Source organism: Perognathus longimembris, chromosome 1 (genome assembly GCF_023159225.1).
Source record: "Perognathus longimembris pacificus isolate PPM17 chromosome 1, ASM2315922v1, whole genome shotgun sequence".
Lineage (NCBI taxonomy): Eukaryota > Metazoa > Chordata > Mammalia > Rodentia > Heteromyidae > Perognathus > Perognathus longimembris.
Genome location: NC_063161.1, coordinates 129,840,811 through 129,863,517, shown reverse-complemented (window position 1 = coordinate 129,863,517; position 22,707 = coordinate 129,840,811). Strand labels below are relative to the sequence as shown.

Below are 22,707 nucleotides of genomic sequence, written 5' to 3'. Positions count from 1 at the left end.
GATCCGTGTGAGCCGCCCTGAGTGTCCCCGTATTGCTCGGAGTAGTGGATCTCCCCATGCGTGGGGGGCTGGGCCGCGCGGAGGTCACCAGACGGACAGCTCTCCTGCTCAGCTCCTCTCCTCTCTTCTCCTCTCCTCTCCTCTCCTCTCCTCTCCTCTCCTCTCCTCGCTCGAGCCTCTCACCCAGCGTCTCGCTCGCTTGCTCGGCTCGCTCCCTCGCTTCTCTGGGCCCCCTCCCCCTCCAGTAGCTTCAGGCGGGCAGGACTATTTCACGCCTTGTTGAAAATTCAGGATTTTCTTTCTCTTTCCGTCTAGTCTCTCTCTTTGAGAATCGGCTGTGTGTGTCTGTGTGGCTAGCAGCTTGTCTGCAACCCTGGGTGCGAGTCTGCATGCTGTTATAAGGAGTGTGTCTGAAACACCAGTTGTGTTTTGCATGTGGTGTATTTGTGACTGTGTGACTGGGGGTGTTTGTGAAGCTGTAATCACCGAGGTGGCAAAAGTCTGAAATGCTATGTTTGCCCATCTCTACTTGTTATGTATCCAGGGGGCCTAAAACTGGGTGTCTAACCCTGGGTGTGATGCTGAGTCCTTGCATGTGTGGGGATGAGGCTGGAACAATTGGCTATTCCTAGGGAAGTAGGGATGACCTGGACTTGGGAAATGGAAAGGACTCTGCCCTTGTCTATCCTTACAACCCACACAAATCCTTTCAGCTGGCTCCTGGGGCTCTGGTTGGGATTGGTGAGATGGTTCATATTCTGTCAGAAATGATACTGAAACTGGGGATCCGGAGCCTACACAAAGCCTAGGAGTTTAAAGTTCACATTCAGTACTGGATGTGTGTGTGTGTGGGGGGGGGGGTGGCTGGGAGCCTGGTTAACTGGTAAAGCATTTGCCTAGCAAGAATGAGGTCCTGAGTTCAAACCTCAGCACCCCCCCCCCAAAAAAAAAAAGGCTCTGGGAATTCGTACTTAAGAGTCACAGTGGGACAGACACTTAAACTCATTCCAAAGTCTTGGGCTTTATACTCATAATCACATGTGCATGTATTCAGAATTACACCAGGACAGTGAGGCGAATATGTGGATTCACATTCACATTCGGGGGTTCACACTCAGATTAGGGCTCTGTGGTCACACTTGGACTCACACTATAGGCTCAATGTAGACATTTCTGTTCTTTAACTTACAGATTTACAGTGAGACTTAGAAGCTCATTGGAGTTGTAGGCTGGATTTACAGACCTGAGAGCTTCCCAAGTTCACACTTACATTCTGTGAGCTAGAGTCACACTAAGTCTAGAAGTTCCCACTCAGACTCACAGAAGGAATGTTGGGCTCACATTTGAACTCAAGGACTCCTACGGGACGCTGCTGCTTCTGACCAGAAGACTCATGCTCCCTTTGGCATGCACACTCATTTTTCCTCACTGGTCTCACCTTCAAACTTATCAGGGATGCTGGTGCTCACTTAGCTTCATATTAGACCTTTTGGTTTACACTTAAATATACATGCAGAGACCGGGAGTCAAGTGATTTAGAGCTCATGCTTAAACTCCTATCAAGATCTGGAGGATTCCCTCAGATGAAGTGCTGTGACACACTTATATTCACATGAAGGTCTTGGATTCACACTCTGACATTAGGGGCTCTAGTGCTCACACTGAAAATTCTGAATTCCCATCTAGGATCATTTACATGTCCAGTAGGGTCTTCATGTTTACACTTAGACCTACATTGGTACTGTGGAGCTCACACTTAGACTTAAAAAGGTAATTCATATGGGACACTTAATCCCTAATCAGAATGTCCTCAGGCTAAGGGCTTATGCTTTGACTATAATTCTAATACCTCACACTGTCCTGGGACTCACAGCTATGTTCATAGTCTGTCTTGGGGGAGTCACATTCAGACCTACACTAAGATTGGGACACAACCCCAGAGGAACTTAGGACTCAAGCAAATGTACCATGATTTTATTTGATTTGTGGTACATGTTAGGGCAGTCGAGGTAAGGAAAAGAGACTGGAACAAGAACTGTCCCCTCCAACGATGGAGAGAAGATGGGATGCATATTTAGTTAGATTCCTCACTTGGGCAGATGGAGGGGGTGGGAAAACAATCCATCAAATCTTCTTGACTTGTCTTCCACATGAAGCCTTGGCTCGTAGCAGGAAGTTCTGAGTGCCTTGTTGTGCAGTGGTGGTACGAGCCCTCAGAGTTCTCAGTGTGTCGTACACACCCCTTAAGTAGTTTCTGTGGTAGAAAAGGAAAGGTAAGGAAATAAAGCTTATATCCTCCCCAAAGATCTCCCCATCATCCTTAGAATGAAGAGGTATGAGGCTAACCTCTGGGCTCCAGAGATCATTCTTAGATACTAAATTGGTAATTCTAAGAGAGATGGTAGCCTTGTCAATGTAAGAAGGTAGCTGAAAAGAGGAAACTGGATAGGAACACCCATATCCCCTGTCCAGATTGGAGAGAGGTTGGAGTCATCTTATGTCACAGTATTCCCTGGAATGCCTGTTGAGCCCTTTCCCAGCTCCAGGATTTGCCCAGGGATCTGCCTTCCACGGTCCAGAAGAGAAGTCATTCTGGAGGGAGGAGGAGCTAGGCTACAGCCACCTTGGGCTCCACCTGCCTTGGGGATCTGGCCTTGGACTTTCTGTATCCTCCTGTTACACAGATAGAAGAATAAGGCCACCTGAGCTATCCTATACTTCCCATAGGGGCTCCCACAGTAGTAACCTGGCCTTTAGTCCCCCCACCCACAGGCTGAGATGGCTGGGCTTTAACTGCTCCTGGTCCCTGAAGGGGACACATGCTCTCCAGCTCCCCTATGGGGGTGAGGGACTTGGAGGCAAGTCGCTCTGCTCTCTGCCCCCCCATGGTGAGTTGAAGTGTAAATGAATCGGAAACATATGGAGTGGATTTTCTTTGAAATGCAGATGGATTGGGGGGGGACCATGTGTGCCTGGTTTTGGGGAGGGGGGGTCCTGGGAAGCAAAGAGGCTGGGAAGAGAGAGCTGACCCCCTCCTCCAGGCCCACCGTGGGTTGGGGGAGTGAGGGAGAACTCAGCTGTGTAAACTTCAGTGGCCCTGGGTGACCACACCCACAGGGACTCCAGCTTCCTGTTGGGAGGGGCTGGGGAGGCTAGTGGTCCGTGCGCATGGAGAGCTGGCTGTCATCCCCCTTCACCTCCGCAGCCAGCAAAGGGAGCTCCTAAAACTCAAAACTGTTCTGGGTTGGGAGGTCACCAGAGCCAGGAGCTCTCAGGGCCAAGGGATGGAAGGAGGAGCTAGAGTGGATGGGGTTGCTCTTCTGAGAGAACAGCCTCCAGAAAGCTGGGGCAGGAGCAACTGAAGTCGGACAATGAGGGTGACTTTGTCAGCATGAGGACCCATATGGAGTTTAGGAAGGGACTAAAGAGTCCTCAGTTCTACAAGGGAACAGAATATTCTCTTCTTTCACACACACACATACACACACATTCTCTCTCTCCCTCCCTCCCTCCTTCTCCTCCTTTTAGTGTGCAACGATGGGGCTTGAATGCAGGGGCTTTGCACTTACTTGCTTGCCTGGTTGGTACTCTACCACTTGCACCATCTCTAGTCCAGGAGAACTGATTTCTGAAGACCCAGGGTACCCCAACACCCTACCTTTTCATTCCCCAAGTAACAATCAGCGAGGTAGCATAGTTGTCTGTGAGCTTGACAGAACCTCCCCACCCCCATCCTGAGTCTGCCTTCTTCACCATTGAGCTTTGATCTGGACACAGACCTGGTGCAACAAGGAGGGCAGCGCTTGAGTGAGTAATGTCTCTTTTCTCCTTCCATCAGACACAGTGCTCCATTTGACTGTGTCCTGAGCTCCCTGAACAGTGCGTGGCAGGGAATAGGTGCTCAAGAAATCTTGAAGAATGAACACAAGGAGAGGGGATTCTCCAGGGTTTATAGTGTGAGACTCAATGGCTCCTCTAGTACACCTTTATTTGGCTCAAACGAGTTGTTTTCTGGCTGGATACAAACAGGACTTCCCTTCATGCAAGAAAGGAGTGCAGAGGATAGCACCTTCCTTGAGAAGGTCAGGATGGAGAAAAATTGGCAGAGAAATAACCTGATTCTGTGGAGAAGTTGGAGGTCACTCTTCCTTCTCATCAGCTTTAGGATTTTTCAGAAAGTGGGAAATGTTTTCATTCCTCTGAGGTGGTAAGTGTGTCCCTCATTCTCTCTAAACTGGGGGTCCTTGCACCATAGTAAGAACCCTGGGCCTCTGAGGCAGTGTAGCTGCTGAGAGCAGCATGAACTGTCTATATTGGTTATTAATGTTTGTCTGAGAACACAGGGTTCAGATCCTAAAAATACTCTATCCTGCCAAAGCTCAATAGTTGCTAGTGGGGGCTCATATAGCATTGGCTGCAACCTAGTCTGAGAGAAAGAAAGAGGAGGGGCAGACTCACCTAGACTATGTCTCTGGGAGAGAGTGTGTGAGGCTAGGAAACTGAGGCAAGAATGGATGGGGAATGCACAGGAGACAGATTTTTTACTTGTACAGAGCAAAGACTTTCAAAATTAGTGGTGCCAATTAGTTAAATTATGGCAACATTGAAGGTAATTGGCGATCACACTACACTGCAGAAAATTTCCTTCTTAGAGAGTCTGGAGACACATCTGATACCAGACATAAAAAGTAGTCAGTAGGAACCCTTTCAAGTCCAGCTTCAGCCTGTTCCAAATGAATATGTGGCAAAGAAACTAAAATCTTCCCTAAGTGCCTTTCTCTGAGCCACTGCCCCATTCCTGCCTCTTTGTTGCAGCTAGTATCCCAGTGAGGGTTTTCAGACCCTCTTCTGCAGACATCCACCTTACTTCTGATCCCAGGCCTTTGTACAGAACCACTCGCCAGGAGAAGGGACTGCATGGTGGTCCTAACATGCAAGAGGAACCCAGGGTCCCAGGGAAGATGCCATGTGACCTTGGCCCATGAGTTGACCTTTCTGGGCCCCTCCATGAAGTAAAAGGATGGGGGGTGGCAAGGGGCTGAGCCCTGGCCCAGGCCTGGAAAGAAGGCGGTTTTGGCACCCATCCAGGCCCCTGACGTCAATGACTCTCCAAATAATGGAATCAATATTGGGGGGGTGGGCAAGCGTGAACCAGGCCCCAGCGATTAGAAACAGATCAGCACAAACCCGCAGCTGATTCTGATAGAGCTGGTTTGGAGCTCTAGGGTGGGAGGCCTGGAAGGGATGTGGACCTGAGGGGGTAGGGAGGGCCCCCCCCCTCAGGAATGGGGAGGTGGAGCCATCCAGGGTCCAAAGTAGGGTCTCAGCCTGGGCTGAGACCAGGCTGTCTGGGATTGGTGTGATGGGGTAGAGGCCCCTGTTCTGGTTCCTTCCTCCATTGAGCCTATGGGGTTCCAAGGCTAGGTGGTTTGTGCATGGAGATTTCTTTCAGCAAGTGAATGATAAAGACTGGGAAATGGGAATTCATCTCCCCACACCCCAGACTTGGGCCTTTAGGCCATGTTAGGGGTCATAAGTTACACCCAGATAGGGGGGAGAGGGTTTTTAGAGAGTCCCAAGCGAGATGACTTTTGCTTGGAGCCAAGGGGCATTTTCATTCCACGATGGAGAAACCAGTATCTGAACTCAGATTGAGAGCTTTACCACCAGTCAGCTCACGTTCTCTGGGCCTCCTAGAAGGCAGCAGGTGAGAATAGAGTGGGTCATGGGGTCCATGGGGGGCTGGCCTGGCGGCAGCTGACACAAACACAGGAAGAAGGGCTGGGGGAACTGCTGTAATTATGGAGCATTTATTATTAATCAGATGAAATTGCTGGAAGCAGCTGGTGTAATGTGCGTAGCAATACTGCATGCTTCCCCTCAACACGCACACACATACATGCATATGCCACACACAGCCTGAGCTTGGCTTGGTTTCACAATTTTTTTCCTTGTGAAGGTCAGATGGATCTATAGGTGTCTGTGCTTATTGTCTGTGCTTACTAAGTGTGTGTCTGTGTTTTCATGTCAGCCTGTAACCTCTTCTACTTCTGTTGTCTCGTTTTCCATCTTCTTGTCATTCTTTGGTTTGATGTTTGTCTATGTCTTCCTCTCTGTCTCCCTGTCTTTGGCCCTGTCTTGGTGGGTGTATATTCCTCACTACTAGCTGTCCTGTCTCTTACATTGTTTTAGTGTTGTAGTTTGAGGTATCTGCATATCTGGGCAGGTTTCTCATTGGCATGTGTTTAGCACCTAATCATACATTTGCAGATACATCTAGGACCTGTTGAGGAGCAGTTGAATACTCCAGATTTCCTGGGAACTCGTAGAAGGTGAGGGGCCTGTTGAGTGGTCTGATTTTGTTGAGGCATTAAGATACCCTTGAGTTCAATGCTAGCACATTTAGCATCTGCCAGTTGTGTGACTTTGGGAAAACTGATTATCTCATGTCATCAGCTGTAAAATGGAACCAGGATTACCTCTGAGGGTTGTTTGAATGATTCAGAGTAAAAATCTAAGTTAAAGTCAGGCACTAGTGGCTCACGCCTGTAATCCTAGCCACTCAGGAGGCTGAGATCTGAGGATCGCAATTCAAAGCCAGCCCAGGCAGGAAAGTTCATGAGACTCTTCTCTCCAATTAACCACCAGAAAACCAGATGTGGTGGTGTTGCTTAAGTGGTGGAGCACTAACCTTGAGCTGAATTGCTCAGGAATAGTGCCCAGGCCCAGAGTTCAAGCCCCACAACCAACAAAATAATAATAATAAATCTAAGTTAAGAGCTTATCACAATGGCTGTCTAACCAAGGACCTGAATAATTACTAGCTTGGGATTGGGATATAGCTCCATGGTAGAGTGCTTTCCTAGCATAGGTTTGGTCTCCAGTACTAGCAGGATTTTTTTTTTTAATGTTTTGGTCGTGGGACTTGAAGTTTAGGGCCTGGTCACTGTCCCTGAGCTTTTTTGCTCAAGGCTAGCACTCTACACTTGGAGCCACAGTGCCACTTCTGGTTTTCTGGTGGTTAATTGGAGATAAGATTCTCGCAGCCTTTCCTGCCTAGGCTGGCTTTGAACTGTGATCCTCAGATCTCAGCCTCCTGAGTAGCTAGGATTACAGGTGTGAGCTGCCAACACCCAGCTTGGAATTTTTTTAATGCTGTTATTGGAAGGGCATTGTGCAGGTGGACAAGAGTGCTGTAGGGGCAAATTGGTACTGTAGAAAGGCTTAGGAGTTAGCTATGGACTGCAGTATAGCTCTGTAGTCTTGGGCAAGTCACTTCTTTGAGTTTTAGTTTTCATAGCTTTCATGTGGGCAAAATGATAGAATCTACTTCATGAGAAAGTCACAAGGATTAACTGAGATAACATATAAGTTGCCTAGCCATCATGGCACATGAAAGATGCTCAGTAAGGCATCGTGGTGACAGGGAAAAGGATGTTATGATGGCAGATGTTGAGGCCTGCCTCTGACCCTGTCTCTCTGTGAGTGTAAGTGTGAGGAAGTATGTGATGTGGAGGTGCTTAGTTCTGCAAACTGCTTGTGTGAGAATTTTGGGTTGCCTGCGAGTGGAGTGGTCTCGGGCCACTGTCTTCTGGCCTTTGGCCTTGTGTTTTAGAACAGAACTCATTCGGGAGTGTGGGAAAAACACTGTACTACCCTAACTTCTCACCCACTTCAGTCTCTCCTTCTTGTAGTGGGTATTAAGTTTGGAATCAGTTGGACTAAGACCTGTGACTTCTCTGTGACCTCTGATTTGTTCCCTTTGCCTTTCTAGAATCCAACCTTGTCACATCATCCTGCCTCCTTGTTTTGGAAGTCCTGGGAAGACTTTGGTCTGGAGGAGGAAGCGGAGGAGGAGGAGGATTTTGATGTGTGTGGAGTGTGGTCAGTAGTGAAAAGGTAAGTGTGTGAGTGCTAAAGGCCCATGTAGATAGAATGGTCTCAGGGCATTTGGCGGGTGCTTTGGGGCTGTAGGTCTGGGCTGCCTGCCTGAAAGACAGAGATCTTTTCCCTCTGCCCCCCCAGTCCCTCCTCCTGAGATGTTGAGCTTAGCGTGGCTTAAGGCTTTTCATGCGCCTGTGAGCTAGGCCCAGAGAAGGGAAGAGACTTACCCGTGATCACACAGGCAAGGGCAAAGCCAGGTCAGGAAACATTCTACACTGAAGGGGTGTGCAATCTCAGATGTGGGAATGTTTAGGTTTTGGTGCCTTTGGCTTTTCTCTCTGCCCTCCAGACATCTCTCTGGCTTGATTAAGGGAGCAGCTGGGCTTGAAGGAGGTGGAATGGCAGGTCGGAAGGTCCAGAATCTTCTGGGGCCAGCTGTGGGTCTGAGGCTGACTCTCTCTGCCTCTCATTCAGTCCAAGCAAGGCCCCTGGATTGGCAGCCCGGGGGTGGGGGCATCCAAGGAATCGAGGCACTGGAGCGGAACGGAAGGGCCTATTGTCCAAAACCCGCCAGAGGCCCACAAAGGCCGGCTGGGCTTTTCATCTCAGCTCCCAAACAGACTGGCCATTTTCCCGGCCTGGGACGGGAAGGTGGGGGGCACTAACCCTTTAGAACTAGGACTGGGGTGTTGTTGAGAGTGGAGTGGGATATCCCAAGCTGACACATGGCCTTAAAAGGAACTTAGATGGAGTCAGGGCCCTGGAGAGCAGTGGGGAATGGTTGGTTATAGAGAGCTAAGCTTTCTACCCCACAGTTCCCAGAGGACCCAAGGACTTGGAGTGAGGTATGTGCTAGCAGTTCAAATGGGATGAGACTAGGAAATAGATTTACAGAATGATAGATGATATTAATTGGAGGTACACCTGGGAGCTTGCAGGCTTACTGGGAAAGTGGACTACTGAGCTATGAGGGCATGCAGTCTTCCTTTCCCAAAAAGTTGGGGACACTGTTAGGGAGCTAGGACAGAGACTAGAAAAGAGGGAGGAGTGCTCAGGGGAGAGAGTGAGTTTCCTGCAGCAAGAGGGACTGAGGCCAGACAGCAGGAAGGACTTCCTGCCAGTGAACAGTAGCTCAGATGCCCTGACCCTGTCCCTGGGGATCTCAGAGGCTCGCAGAAAGCAGGGGAGCTGGAGACACCCCAGGGGCTCAGGCTGAGGCAGCTTCTGTGGGGGCCAAGGAGGAGGCCTAGGAGGGAGGACTTGGCAGTTTCATCTACCCTCCCCTAGCAGCACCTCCAGCACCACTTTAAAAACAGCTTTTTAATTTAACAAAGTGGATGAAAAACTGTTTTTGGAAATAAAAGATATCTGCTGTCTCTCAGGCTAGCACTCAGCCCTTGCAGAGAGCCTCTCTTTGGGCCTGTCTCTGCTGCTGGTGCCTCCTCTCCTCCCTCTCTGTCTCCTTTTGTGTTTGTTTCGGCTCCTTAGGTGTCCCCCCCCCCCCCCTTCCTTTTGGCCTCCCATCACCTTAGCCTCCGCAGGAGTTTCATCCCCTGTCTCTCATCTCAGTTCTCTGCCTCTCCTTCTGTCTCTCTCCTCTTCTGGTCTCTCTCTTCCGGGGCGTCTCTCCCCTTGATTTGTCTCTGTCTCCCAGCCCGTCTCAATCTCTGTCTCCTTCCACCCCCCTCCTTCTCCCCCAACCCCAGCTCTAAATGGGTCTATTTAAAACGCCCGACGCTGCCAAGTCAGAAAAGCGTCTCCTGATAAAGCGCATTAGGCGGAGGGAGGGAGGAGGAGGGAGGAGGGAGAGGCAGGCGGACGGATTGATCCAAGCCCGTAACCCCATTAATCAGGCAGCGTGGATTCCCCCCCCCCACACCCCAGCTTCAGCCCCTTCGGAGCTAAAAGCCCCTTAAATATTTATCACCCCTCCCCCACAGGGTGAGGGGAGTGGTGTGTGGCCCTTCCAGTGAGCATCCCCAGCTGCCTGGTGCCCCCCCCCCCCGTGAATGTGTGTGTGTGTGTGCTTGTGTGCGTGCATGTACTCATCTATACATGGATGGGTGTGCATCCCTTACAGGCCTAGACCCCGCTGGTCACTTGTCCCCCTCCATCTGTCCCTGGGGCAGCCTCTGGGGATCTCAGGAGTCTGGCTCTAGATCCCCGAATGCGGTATGGGAGACACCCTCCCCCCCCCCACCCCCGACACACACATGCCCTCTGATCCGTGGAGGGTCCTCATCCCTCCCCACACGCAAAAGGACCGGGAGGGCAGGGTGGCTGGCGATGGCACCCTCACTCCCAGAACTGCCTCCAGATTCCACCCAATTCCCAGTGCAGGAAGTAACGAGTCCCCAGCCCCTTTCCTACAGTGCACCGAGGTAACTGCCAGGGCGGGCTGAAGTCGCCCCCCCTCCCACCCCCGTTCTTAGAGTGCTAAAGTAGGACTTGAGAGAGTGGGCTGGGGTCCTTCCTTTCCACACCCCCCCCCTGCAAGACGTGGGAAGGTGACCCGGGCCTGCAGAGACCCTGCTCACCCTTGGGGAGGAGGAAGAAGGTCCCCCGGCTGGGACAGTTGTTCTGCACCTCGCTGCTGGTGGATGCCCGGGGCGGCCTGAGGTCAGCCCTGAGACCCGGCGGTGTCGCCTCGGGCGAGGGAAGAGGAGAGGTGGCGCTGGCCACCCCTGGGTGTGAGGAGGGGCCCGGCGGGAGCCCGGGGGTCCCTTCCCGTCCCCTCCCCCAGCATCAAGTGCCACATCTCCTCCTGACTCAGACAATTAGATTCAAAAGATGACCTCACTGCATGCCGTCCCTCACTCGCTCCCTCCGCTCCCTCTGCTCGCTCGCTCTCGGCGCGCTCCGTCCTCCCCCTCCTCCCGACCCGCTTGCTCGCCCGCTCCCCGGGTTCCCCGACCCCATCCCATCCCTTCGCTCGCGGGTTCGGGCCCCCGTCGCTCCCGGCCCGGCCTCTCGCCCTCCAGGACTCTCGGGGGGTGGGGTGGGGGCCTGCTCCTGCTCCCCGAGCCTGGCTGGGACGAACTTGGACCCCAAGTCTCTGGCCCAGGGGACCCGATGCCCGCGGGGCGGTACCCCTGGGGCTCCCCTGCGGGGACCCGGGTCATCCCGCCGCCGCCGAGACGCCCCCGCCCGCGCCGGCCCGCCAGCCCGCCTCGGCGCTTCCCGCTCCTTCCCCGGCCCCCGCCCCCCGCGGCTGCTCGGCGCTCCCCCTGCCAAGCTGTCTCTCTTCTCTTCTCTTTCTCCCCCCCCCCCACCCCTCAGCCCCCCTGCCTCTGCAGCCGGTGGGAGGGACTGGGACTTCCTGAGGTCCCAGGGATGGGGCCGGGGCCCATTGGCTGCAGACGGACCAGGCCTCTCTGAGAGGGGAGGGGGCTCTGGCTGTGTCCATTGGCCTGAGGGGGGGGGGAGGAGGAGATCACTGCCTGGGTGGGAGGGGGGACTACCGAAAGAAGAGAGAGAGAGAGAGAGAGAGAGAGAGAGAGAGAGAGAGAGAGAGAGAGAGAGAGAGAGAGGCCCAGGGTGTAGGGGTGACATCTAGACAAGGGGATGAGCTCCTGATATCTTTCTTTTCTCACATCCTGTGGGCCTCTTGCCTAGTTTCATCTGATCTCCCGAAGCCTGGCTTCATTTGATCACACCTCCTAGCTAGCTTGAATCCCCATTGCTGGCTTTCATTTGGCTCCACAGCCTATCTGGTTTGGGGGGCCCTCACCTGGTCTCCTTATACCCTGCTGCCTGTGTTCTTGTTTGTTTTTGTTCCCAGGACTGCTTTCTTCAGGACCCTATCATCCGACTAGTGTGGGAATGCCCAGCCTGCTTTGTTAGGTTAGGTCCTGGTGTTTGCCTGTCTTGTCTGGCTCCTTTTAGGATGGAGGCATCAGGCCCCCAGCTACACCTGGAGTGGCAAAGGGGGGAAGGTTGTGAACAGCATTGCCAATTGTTCCCCAGGTGGGGGCTGGCCAACATAGCCTAGATTCCATTCTGCCTGGACAGTGACTCCACATCCCCAGTGACAGGTGGGTGTGGCCGCAGGGTCCAAGGTGCCTTAGGCTCTGGTCCTCAGTGATTTGTTGGGAGAGCACCCACTTTGCTGGCTGCTGGGCATCTGCCCCCACCTCTCTTCTGACCTGACAGTGACGACAGACAGGGTTTTGATGGCCATGGGGGAGTGGTGAGGGCAAGACCTCATTTCCCTCCCCTTCCCCACCCCTTCTGCATAGCAGCCTGACCTGTAGGTGCCCTAGCAACAGTTATGAGCACAGAGAGGTTTCATTGATGCCTACGGTTATCCAGCACGTGGTTAGGCTGAGAGAAGTTACTTCTTATTCTGGAGAAGGGGCAAGAGGGGTAAGCAGAAAGGCATGGGGAGCAATGGGGGGGGGAGGGTTCTGCCTCCTGTGCTCCTACTGCTACCAGCACCATCATTTCTACCCCCATAGGACCTCCTCCCTACCCCCTGCCTCACCTGGATCTTCCCGTTCAGCCTAATGCTGTTGAAAGGAGGATTAGAGGAGGAGGAGCTGCCTGAGGAATAATTGCCTATTGTTTTACCTCGAGGAACCAACAAAATTTCTCCTTTCCCTTCCTGCCTTAAGCCATCTGGCTTTCTCCTGTCTCAGCACAGCAAGGCAACCTGAAGTTGCAGTGTGGTGTGACTGTGTGTGGATCTATGTACTTCCCATCGTGGGCGTGAGGATGTGAGAGGCTGAGGGTGACTGGAAGGTTCTGGGTTTCTGGAAGTATATAATGGTGTCTGTGTAGAAGGTTGGGAGTTTGTGATGGTATCCATATGTGAAATCATGACTGTTTTGTGCAACTGTGTGTGTGTGACTATAATGTGTATGTGTACACAGACCAATGTGTGTGAGGTAGTGGCAATAGTGTCCACATGGCAGGCCATGATGTGTGGTCATGTTGACGAACCGAGTGGCAGTGTGTGTGAGCTGCCCGGGTGTGTCTGTAGAGCTCTGGCTGTGTGGATGGGGAGGTGGGGGCACTCTGAGGAGCTCTGCTGGGTAGCAGTGAGAGTCCGCTTCCTCCTGGGGTGAAGTGAGCCTTGGGTCCTGTGTGACCTGAATTGATGGGGTGTGCATGAGCATGTGTGTGTGCATACTCATGCCCGTGTTTACCCATCAGGAACAGATTGCTCTGCCTTTCCCACTGTGAGGGGGGGGGGGGGGGAAAGGGAGGAACGATGGCTTGCTCTTGCCCAGCAGCCCAGAAGGTTCCTGAGAAATAGCCTGCAGGGTGCACATGCATGTTATGGTGGCAGAGAGAGCAGAAAAAAAAACATTTATTCCATGAAGATGGTCCAAGCCCTGTCCCCTTACTCAACTCTGGCTTGCTGGAAAGGCTGTACCTTCAGTTCTTTTTTGTTACAAACTCATGCTTCACATGTATTCATGCCCCCACCCCTTGGTGTGTGTGTGTGTGTGTGTGTGTGTACAAATTTGCACATGAGCTTCTGTAGGTTTCAAAGGCACCATAGCAGAGATGGGAGAGGAGATGCTGAGACAAACAGGTTTTTTGAACTGTCCTCCAAGTCTGGAGAGCTTGTCTGTTCATCCTCTATCCATCTAAAGGACCCAGCCTTGCAGCCTTCTTCCAGCAACCCTTTGCCTACTGTAGGTTCCTTTTTGCCCCCATGTCACCCCCAGCGAAGGGGGAATCAGCTTACCCTATAGCTTTCCCCATCCTCCACCTCCTGGGGAGTTCTTCCAGCTGTCTAACCTGCTGCAACATTAAGGGCAGCATTCCTCTCCCCCCATACTTGACCTGACTGGTAGGAGGGCCTTTCCTGGGTGAGGTGAAGGGGTCCTCCTAATTCTGCTCAAAGTCCGGGAAGACTCTGGACTGGCCTCGTGGAGCAGGGGATTTGGCACCTGTGCTTTAGTTTCGATGAAGCTGTCCAGAGCCATGGGCCCCAAAGTGAGGATATGCACTTCTGAGGAAGGGGATGACTTTTTTCAAAGGAGAAAGCCCAGGCCTTCTACATATATAAGGGCTGTGTGTGCACAGACTAGTGTGTTTGAGCATGTACAATCCTATGCCTGGGTCACCACAGCTTGCAGAGCCCCAAGTGGGCCTCCACATGTGGGCGCAGGCTGGTGGGACAGATTCCCATCTCCCTAGGACACCTCCCAGCTGCCCAGCCAGGCTCATCACAGGAGGGCCCCAGTCCTCCCTCCCCAACACACACACACACACACACACACACACACACACACATACACGTACACACACGTGCAGCAGGGCACGCACATGCTGAACTCAGGGTCCCTACAGTGCAAGAGACTGGGGGTGGGGGTTGAGCTTTCAGAGTTGAGGCTGCTGCCAAAATCCATCGGAATCTTGTTGTCCCCCCCAGGCCCCCATCTCCGGCTGTGGAGGTCACAACAGCAGGTGCGGATAACTGCCCCCCCCCCAACTCATTCACATTGGGCCGCCTCCTTTTCCACAACCTCAGCCAGAGGCTGGAGCTGGGGGACCGCTGGCTCGGCCTCCCTTCTGGCCCCCCTCCCACTGGTGCTCGGCTTCTCCTGCCCACTTCCAAGAGGAGGAGGAGGCCTGGCTGCCACAGGGTACTTCCCTGGAACACTGAGACTTGGCCTTTAGTGAAGGGGATGTAGTGGTGAGAAGGGGATATGGTAGCTTGAATCCTGACCCCAGCCTCAGTTTCTGGATCCTACACCACCTAAGGTGGTAGTACCAAGAGCTGAGAAGAGGAGCAGGTTTGGGTTCAGAAAGGAGGGAAAGAGAAAGAGCCAGAGATGAGAATCAGAGAGACAAGGGAGACCACAGGGAGTATGGGCCTGTCTGTGGCCAGCCATATTAAGCCCAAGAACTGGCCCCTGACCTGGACCTGCATCCCCTCCCTAGTGGGGGGCCTGCAGGGCCAGCTGCCAGGGGCCAGGCTTCCCTCCTCAGCCTGGTTCCCTCCCCAGCCTCTGGACTTCTCAGGACTCTGCCCCCGCCCCCCCCCCCCGCCCCCGCCCACGCTGTCCAGGCTGCCTAGGCCTGATGGGATCTGGGGCCTCCCAGCCTCAGCCCCTCCTCCTCCTCCTGGAGCTTCCAATCTGTCCTATCTCTCCCAGGCTCCCCCTTGATCAATCCAAGGCTCCTTTTCCCTGCCCACTGTATCCTGGTCCATATTTGCCCCTGCTCTGCTTCTCATTTTCTTTCTCCATCTCCAAGTGTATGTCTCTCTTCCTGGCTCCATGCTCATTCCTCTGCAGTTCTGCGGCCAGCAGAGATCACTAGGCATTTGCATGAGTTACTTTATGCTGGGTCCTGATTTTGCTTGCTTCTGGAATTGCTATGGGCTGAGGGGAAGGAGATGAAAACTCAAAGAAAAGGGTACCCTCCTCCTCCTCCTCCTCCTCCTCTTCTTCTTCTTCCTTCTCCTCCTCCTTCTCCTCTTTCTCCTCCCCCTCCTTCCCCGCCCCCCTCTTTTTGTTCTTCTTGCCAGTCTTGGGGCTTGGACTCAGGGCTTGAGCACTGTCCCTGGCTTCTTTTTGCTCAAGGCTAGCACTCTACCAGTTGAGCCACAGCACCGTTTCTGGCTTTTTCTGTTTATGTGGTGCTGAGGAATTGAACTCAGTGCTTCATGCATGCTAGGCAAGCAGTCTACTGCTAAGCCACATTCCCAGCCCCAGGTATCCTTTTTCTTCATGTCATGGGATTCTAGAGTCTGGTTTGCTGAAGGAGACTGGAAGCTATGAAAAGTCACCTCAGTTACCAGGCCAGAAGCCCTCCATCAGTTGAGGATGCCTGATTCTACCCTCTTCACCAGAAATGGCTGGATGTCCTAACCAGTGACCTTCAAGTCTCCATCCCCTATCTTGGAAGTGGACTGGTAACCTTGCTTTGGGGTCACCGCAGTGGCTTCCCTGTTTGTGTGTTGTCCAGGCCAGATTGAGTCTAGCTGATCCTTATACCAGCCTCTACCCAAAGCTCAGAACACGTGAATGCAGATCAACACTTGAACATAGCTATGCTGAGACCTAGTCAGTGGTGTTCATACCTCCCACCCCAACCTGATTGTGGCAGGGACTCCCCAGGTTTGCTCTTGGTAACCCAGACTGCTGGTTACAATTCTACGGGATAAATCAAGGCTTTCCCAAACTCAGTTCTGGAGCCTTCCACAGGTTCTGCTGTCAGTTGGGCAGAGGGTAAGGTGAGGGCACAGTTAATTGGGATATTGCTGGGGCTTGTTAAGAGGGAGAAATGGGCTGTGTTGGTGGCTCATGCCTGTAATCCTAGCTACTGAGGAGGCTGAGATCTAAGGATCTCCATTCAAAGCCAGCCCAGGCAGGAGCATCCATGAGACTCTTGTCTCTAATTAACCACCAGAAAACCTGAAGTGGCGCTGTGGCTCAAAATGGGAGAGCACTAGCCTTGAACGGAAAAAGTTCACAGACAGTACCTAGGCCCTAAGTTCAGGCCCTACCATTGACAGAAACAAAAACAAAAAAGAGGGAGAATTGGATCCTATGTCCTGAACCAGACCTAACATCTGGTGATTTATCTGGTAGCTAGCAATATGTCTGGCAGTGTTGCTAATGGTGACTGTCAGCCTCCATGGGTGCCAATATTATTGTGGATTGGACTGGTGTCTTTCTGTGTGTCACAGAGCCAATCAACATCCCTGAGTCACTGTGTCAGTGTTATTCGGTCTCATTGTTACTCAGTCTGTTATTCAGTCTCACTGAATCTTTCACTTGAGGTTGCTATCACTACAACTATGACATTCTCAACAGGGGTCATTACCCTGTTGGTATCATTGTATGTGACTGTCAATCACTGCATCATTTCTTGTTATCATGGTGATTGTCAACATCGCTGTGTGTTATTGTCAATAATGTTATTGTATCATTTCCTCTGAGTGTTGTCACCATGTAATGGTGTCTTTATGTCACAATAGCAGTAATTTGGGGTCCCAGTATTTGTCTTGTCACCTGTGTGTGTAAGTAATGATGACAGTGGAGCTTCATATTGGAAACTGTGCTGGACTCTTACTCTGCTGGGTGCTAGATTCCCTTCTTGCTGGTGGGGTGTCCTCCATTCCCTTCTCATTCTGGGGCTGATCTCTTCAAGGGCTTACCGGGAGCATGCCACCTGCATATCTCTTATGTGGGATTCTATAGCATTTATCGTCCAAACCTATCCCAGAGTCCTAGGGTGTGGACTTGGAAAATTCCTGGGAAAGATGCTCTTGGCCCTGGGATGGAAGCATGAGGTGAGCCAGGGCAGGGCAGTTGCGTGTGTGGTATTTTTTCTTTTGCTGCTGTTTGTTTTGTGTGTGCGTGTGCGTGTGTGTGTATGTGTGTGTGTGTGTGTGTGTGTGTGTGTGCCAGTAATGAGGCTTGAACTCGGGACCTGGGTGCTGTCCTTTAGCTTTTTCCATTCAAGGTTCAATCTCTGCCATATAAGCCACAGATCCAATTCTACATTGCTTGCTTGCTTTTCCTTCCCTCCCTCCCTCCCTCCCTTCCCTCCCTCCCTCCCTCTCTCCTTCCCATGTCAGTCTTAGGTCTAAACTCAGGGCCTGGGAGCTGTCCCTGAGCTTTTGTGCTCAAGGTTAGCTCTCTACCACTTGAGCCACAGCTCCCCTTCCACCACCCCCCTTTTTTTTGGTGGTTAGTTGAAGATTAAGGATCTTACAAGTTGAGCACTGGTTCTTCTGCCTGTAATCCTGTATCCTTAGGAAGCTGAGATCTGAGGATTGTGGCTCAAAGCCAGCTCAGGCAGGAAAGCCCATGAGACTCTTATCTCCAATTAACCACCAGAAAATAAGAAGTGGCACTGTGGCTCAAAGTGGTAGAGTTTTAGTCTTGGGCAAAAGTGCTCAGGAATAGAGCCCAGGCACAGAGTTCAAGCCCCATGACCAACCAAATTAAAAACAAACAAACAAAAAGAATCTTATAGGCTTTTCTACATGGGCTGGCTTTGAACTGGGATCTTCAGATCTCAACTCACTCCTGAGTCAGTAGGATTACAGGATGAGTGAGACACCAGCACCCATTCCAGTGGTATGTTTTGGATGCCTCCAGCCTTAGCTTCCCCATATGGGGAATGGGTCCTGCTAGGACTCTAAGGAAAGCAGGGAGTGAAAGTGGGCCTAGGACTTTCAGGATCCTCAGAGGCTGCAGGGCAGGGACAAGGTTTCAGTTCTCTCTTTCTCTGCCTGTCCTGGGGCTTGAACTCAGGGCCTAGGTGCTGTCCCTGAGCTTTTTTGCTCAAGGCTAGATCTCTAACACTCGAGCCACATCTCCACTTCCAGCTTTTTGGTGGTTCTTTGGAGATAAGACCCTCATGGACTTTCCTGCTCTGGCTGGCTTCGAACTTCAATCTGCAGATCTCAGCCTCATGAGCAGCTAGAATTATAGACATGAGGCAGTGGATCCTGGTGTAGTTTATCCCCTGGGGATGGGCTCCTAGATCCCTAAAAAATCCAGCCCTACGTAGATGAGCTCTGCTTTTGCCCTACATCAGTTCTTGATGCACCAATCATCTTTCTCTCTCTAGCTAGAGGAGGTGGGTGGGCCTCCTTAGATGCTTTGGGGAGGGCAGAGACCCTCTGAATCTCTCTCCTCCCTCTGGAATGCCTGACATCCTTCTGTGCCTTGTCTTCCTCCCTGCATCTGTTCTGCCATTTCTGTCTCTGTTTCTTCTGGTCCCTCTGGGTTTCTCCTCAGCACTCTGCCCGTCTCCCTTACCCCCCCCCCCCAATTCACTCCTCTTGGGCTCTCTCCCTTTTCTGGGTGCCTTGACCTGCACTGTCTGCTTTGGTACCCCACCCCCACTCTGCAGCTCTAGCTTGCTCTCAGCAGCGCCCGTCTCCTGTGGCTGCAGCCCCGTTGGCCCAGGGCCCGGCCCTTACAGTAACTCATCGGGCTGATGGAGGCGACTTTGATGAAGAAGCTACCCCTCCCCCATAGGGGCCTGAGTTGTGTGTGTGTGTGTGTGTGTGTGTGTGTGTATGTGTGTATGTGTGTGCACATGTGTGCGTGTACAAGCTCATGGGGGTATGTGCTGTATTCATGTCTGACCATCTTTCCCCACTAACCTGGATGAAACCCAGGAGCAGGGAGCCAGAGGCTCTGCCTTTCTCTGTGAGCTAACCTTCATCCGCTCTGCCTGCTTGTCTGCTGTCTATGCCCCGGCTCCTGCTTCCATGTGCTGGGCAGTGAACCTGGCCTGTAGGTGGCAGGTGTTCCTTTTTGTGATTTTGTGAGGAGAAAGGCTGGTGGAGATAGCAACAGCTGGGGGTGGGTGTCGGGGGGAATCTGAGAGCTATTGGCTCTGGGCTGAGGTGCGGAACCAGGTAGGTTCTCTATAACCAGCTCTGAATTCAGAGTTCCCTAGCATGCTGGCTGTATGACTTCCTGGTCTTTACCCCCAAGGCCTGAAGGGTGGCTAAAGATGGGGCGTGGCTGAGGATCAGGAGCTAGGCTAACTGGTAAGTAAGGCTTCAGGAGTCACTTAAGAGTATCCGAGGCCACATGGACAGAGGAACGATCCCCTCTCCAGGAGAGGGACAATCAGAGCATTTGTAGCTGTGGCCGTGAGAAGAGGCAGGTTCACAGAACCTTCGAGACTTTCCTGGGAAGGGTGGAGAGTAGCCAAGGCCAGTAGGAAGCCTTTTCCCCTTCTCTTCTTCCCAAGAAGCCCAACTGCTACAGGCTGATGCCCACCTCTATCTCCCCACAGCTAAAGCCATGTCTGTGCTGATTCTAGCTTTTATCTGCAGTTTGTGTCTCTGGCACTTTCTCAGGGTGTATCTGGCAGTATGTCTCTGTCAGTTACTCTGGCTGTGGGTCTAGCTGTTGTTTTTTTTTTTGTTTTTGGCAATATTTCTAATGGTGCCTCTGATTGTTTTGCTGACAGTATCTCTGTCAGGGTGTTTGGCCGTGTCTGATGGTGTCTCTGGCAGTGTTCTTAGTAGTGTAGATACTTCCTGACTGAGCATCTGGCTGTGGTTCTGGCTTTTTCTGTAGCTGTTTGTCTGGGTGTATGCCTGTTTGTGTCTCTCAGTTCCTCTGGTATTTCTCTGCTTGTGTGTCAGACAGTTTCCCTGGCACTGTTTCTGACTGTCTCTAGCTCTGGCTATGTCACTGATGGCTTCTTTGCCTGTTCTCCTTGCTTTTCCTCTGGGCGTGTCTGCTCAGGTATGGCTGTGTTTCACAGTGCTTCTGGCAATTCTTTTGATTGTGCTGACTATTCTCTGACCATTTCTCACTTATCTGGTTATACCTACTTTTGTCTGATGATTCCTTTAACAGTCCCTAGTATGTTTGTGAATTCGTGTTTCTGGCCGGTATCTTTGCTCTGAGGCTGACTGTATCTGACAGGGGCCCTGGTTAGATTATGTAGTAGTGTCCTTTGTCTCTCTTTGTATTTGTTTCTGTGTGATTGACAATCCCTCTCTTTCCTCCACTGGGGAGGAAAGGTTGTCATTTGGGGCAGTTTCTGTAGGAAATAGTTACTTCCTTGCTCTCAGGAGTGTGTGCTGGGTCAGGAGCAGGAGCAGTGATCCCCTCCCAGAAGGCAAGATTCCATATGGTGGCCACTGAACCCCTCCTGGCTTCTTGGGAATGCGTCCTTGGGTACTGTGTGCTTGCATGGGCGCAGATAGAGTCACTAATGTACCTCTGCTGGTGGAAGGATCAGGCTACTGGGAGGCATGGGGCTAGGGTAAAGAAGGGCCTGAGGTCCCTGATAAGGACTTAATATATAAAAACACCTCTGTTTTCTCCTGCACAATAAAGCAAAAGCCACATCCAACCTGGCTCATGTGTCACTGCCCTGGTACTCTGTTTTTAAGAACCCAGTGGCCAGGCTCACGGCAGGACAGCCAGGGACTAACAAGAGATCCAAGGAGCTCCTGAGCATCCAGGTTTCAGGTTTTGTCACCAGGGACACAGCAGGGGGCCTCACATTCAAGGCAATTTAGAAAAGTACGGACCTCCAATTAAAACATTACTCTTGCACAGAAATGGAGGGACAAAGGGTGAAAAATGCAGCAGTGGTACTCATTAGACACTATGTTGAAAATGGTTTATACAGTTTGTGAGTGAGGATGAGAGGGAAAGACTGGGAGAGAACAAGGGAAGGGGTGACATTGTCCAAAAAGAAATGTACTCTTTACCTATCTATATGTAACTTTAACCCCTCTGTACTTCACCTTTATAATAAGCAATAAAATAGGAAAAACAGGCTGGGAATATCGCCTAGTGGCAAGAGAGCTTGCCTCGTATACATGAGGCCCTGGGTTCGATTCCCCAGCACCACATATACAGAAAACGGCCAGAAGTGGCGCTGTGGCTCAAGTGGCAGAGTGCTAGCCTTGAGCAAAAGGAAGCCAGGGACAGTGCTCAGGCCCTGAGTCCAAGGCCCAGTACTGGCCAAAAAAAAAACACCAAAAAACCATTACTCTTGCACTAGTGATTCATGCCTGTAATCCTAGCTACTAGGAGGCTGAGCTCCAAGGATTGTAGTTCAAAGCTAGCCCAGGCAGGAAAGGCCCATGAGAGTTATCTCCAACTAACCACTTAAGAAATCAGAAGTGGAATTGTGGCTCAAAGTGGTAGAGTGCTAGCTTGAGTAAAAAAAGCTCAGTGCTAGCTTGAGTAAAAAAAGCTCAGTGCCCAGGCTTTGAGTTTAAGCCTATTATCAACAAAAAATAAAATTAAAAAAGATTACTCTTTCCATTTGCAATGTTCATAGCTAATTAGCCAACCTCACCAGTAAAGTATATATGTGTGTGACATCTTTTTCTTTTTCTCTCGCTCCCTACATATACATATACATTTATAGATATAGATATAGATGTATTAGAAAAATGACCCTGGCATTCCTAGTGTTCTGTAAGTCATCTGTGGTTGACCCTAGAAGGCTTATTGAACAGCAAACCACTATAGATTGTCTTCTATTATCTTAGCTAACTTTTCCTACAGATACCAATAATGTTGCTTTCCATTGCTTGGAAGAGGATCCTGTGCCCCATTAGGAAGGGCGCTTGGGGTCAAGATGTCCTGGCCCCAAATGCACTGGGATTTCCCAGTCTTGTCTGAGAACAGGGAGCTCCCCAGGAGGTTCCTGCTTGGGCTGATGCTGCCTCTTCCCTCATTGTTTCTTCCAACAGATGGCTGCTCCTGTCCCGTGGGCCTGCTGTGCTGTGCTTGCTGCTGCCGCTGCTGTTGTCTATACCCAGAGACACAGTCCACAGGGTGAGTAATTAGGGGGAGCTGTGTATAAATCCTCCTTGGCGTAGCTGCACACAGACACTATCCAAGAGTCACATTGGCACTCACTGGCATAGTCACACCTGGGCATCCTGAGGGAGACGTCATGTGATACTGATATGCAGGGTGACCCATTGTTATATCATAGACACAACCCTCCACAGTTATGCCTGGGAGGTCAGGCTAATCAAGTCTCTGGCTTGAAATGATCTGTCTCTGTTTTCACTAGGAAGGGCTGAGATTGGGGGTGGATGGGATAGGAGCTGGGAAGGGAGCTAGGGACAGTGCTCTAGTGGAGTTTTTGAGAAAAAGGGGATATCTCCTTCAGGAGATATATGGGAGAGTACAATTGGGGGCACTGATAGGAGACAGTGGGCAAGCCTACTGGTCACATTCTACCCTCAACCTTATCCTAGGAGGAAGATGGGGGCCCAGCTGGTGAGACAGGCAGGGGAACAGATGGGAAAGGGCTGGTGGTATCCTAAGGATGAGATGCAGTCAGCCTGAATGGCCAGAGAACAGAGGGACTGCTCAGGGCCAGGACTATAGGCGCTCTCCT

At 51.6% G+C, this 22,707-nt stretch overlaps 1 protein-coding gene across 5 annotated transcripts in view; it reads left to right on the top strand.

Annotated features, from left to right (window-relative positions):
• Cntfr (ciliary neurotrophic factor receptor) overlaps positions 1-22,707 on the top strand; it is a 39,874-nt gene that overhangs the window by 868 nt on the left and 16,299 nt on the right. For 3 of the 5 annotated variants that reach the window (XM_048366587.1, XM_048366258.1, XM_048366425.1), the window contains exons 2-3: positions 7,775-7,899; positions 22,049-22,133. In XM_048366587.1, the coding sequence (XP_048222544.1) occupies positions 22,049-22,133 (85 nt within the window). In that variant the 5' untranslated portion in view covers positions 7,775-7,899. Of the gene's footprint in view, positions 1-3,549; positions 5,708-6,270; positions 6,333-7,774; positions 7,900-22,048; positions 22,134-22,707 lie in introns of those variants that run through there. The other 2 variants (XM_048366344.1, XM_048366503.1) reach the window with 2 other exon arrangements.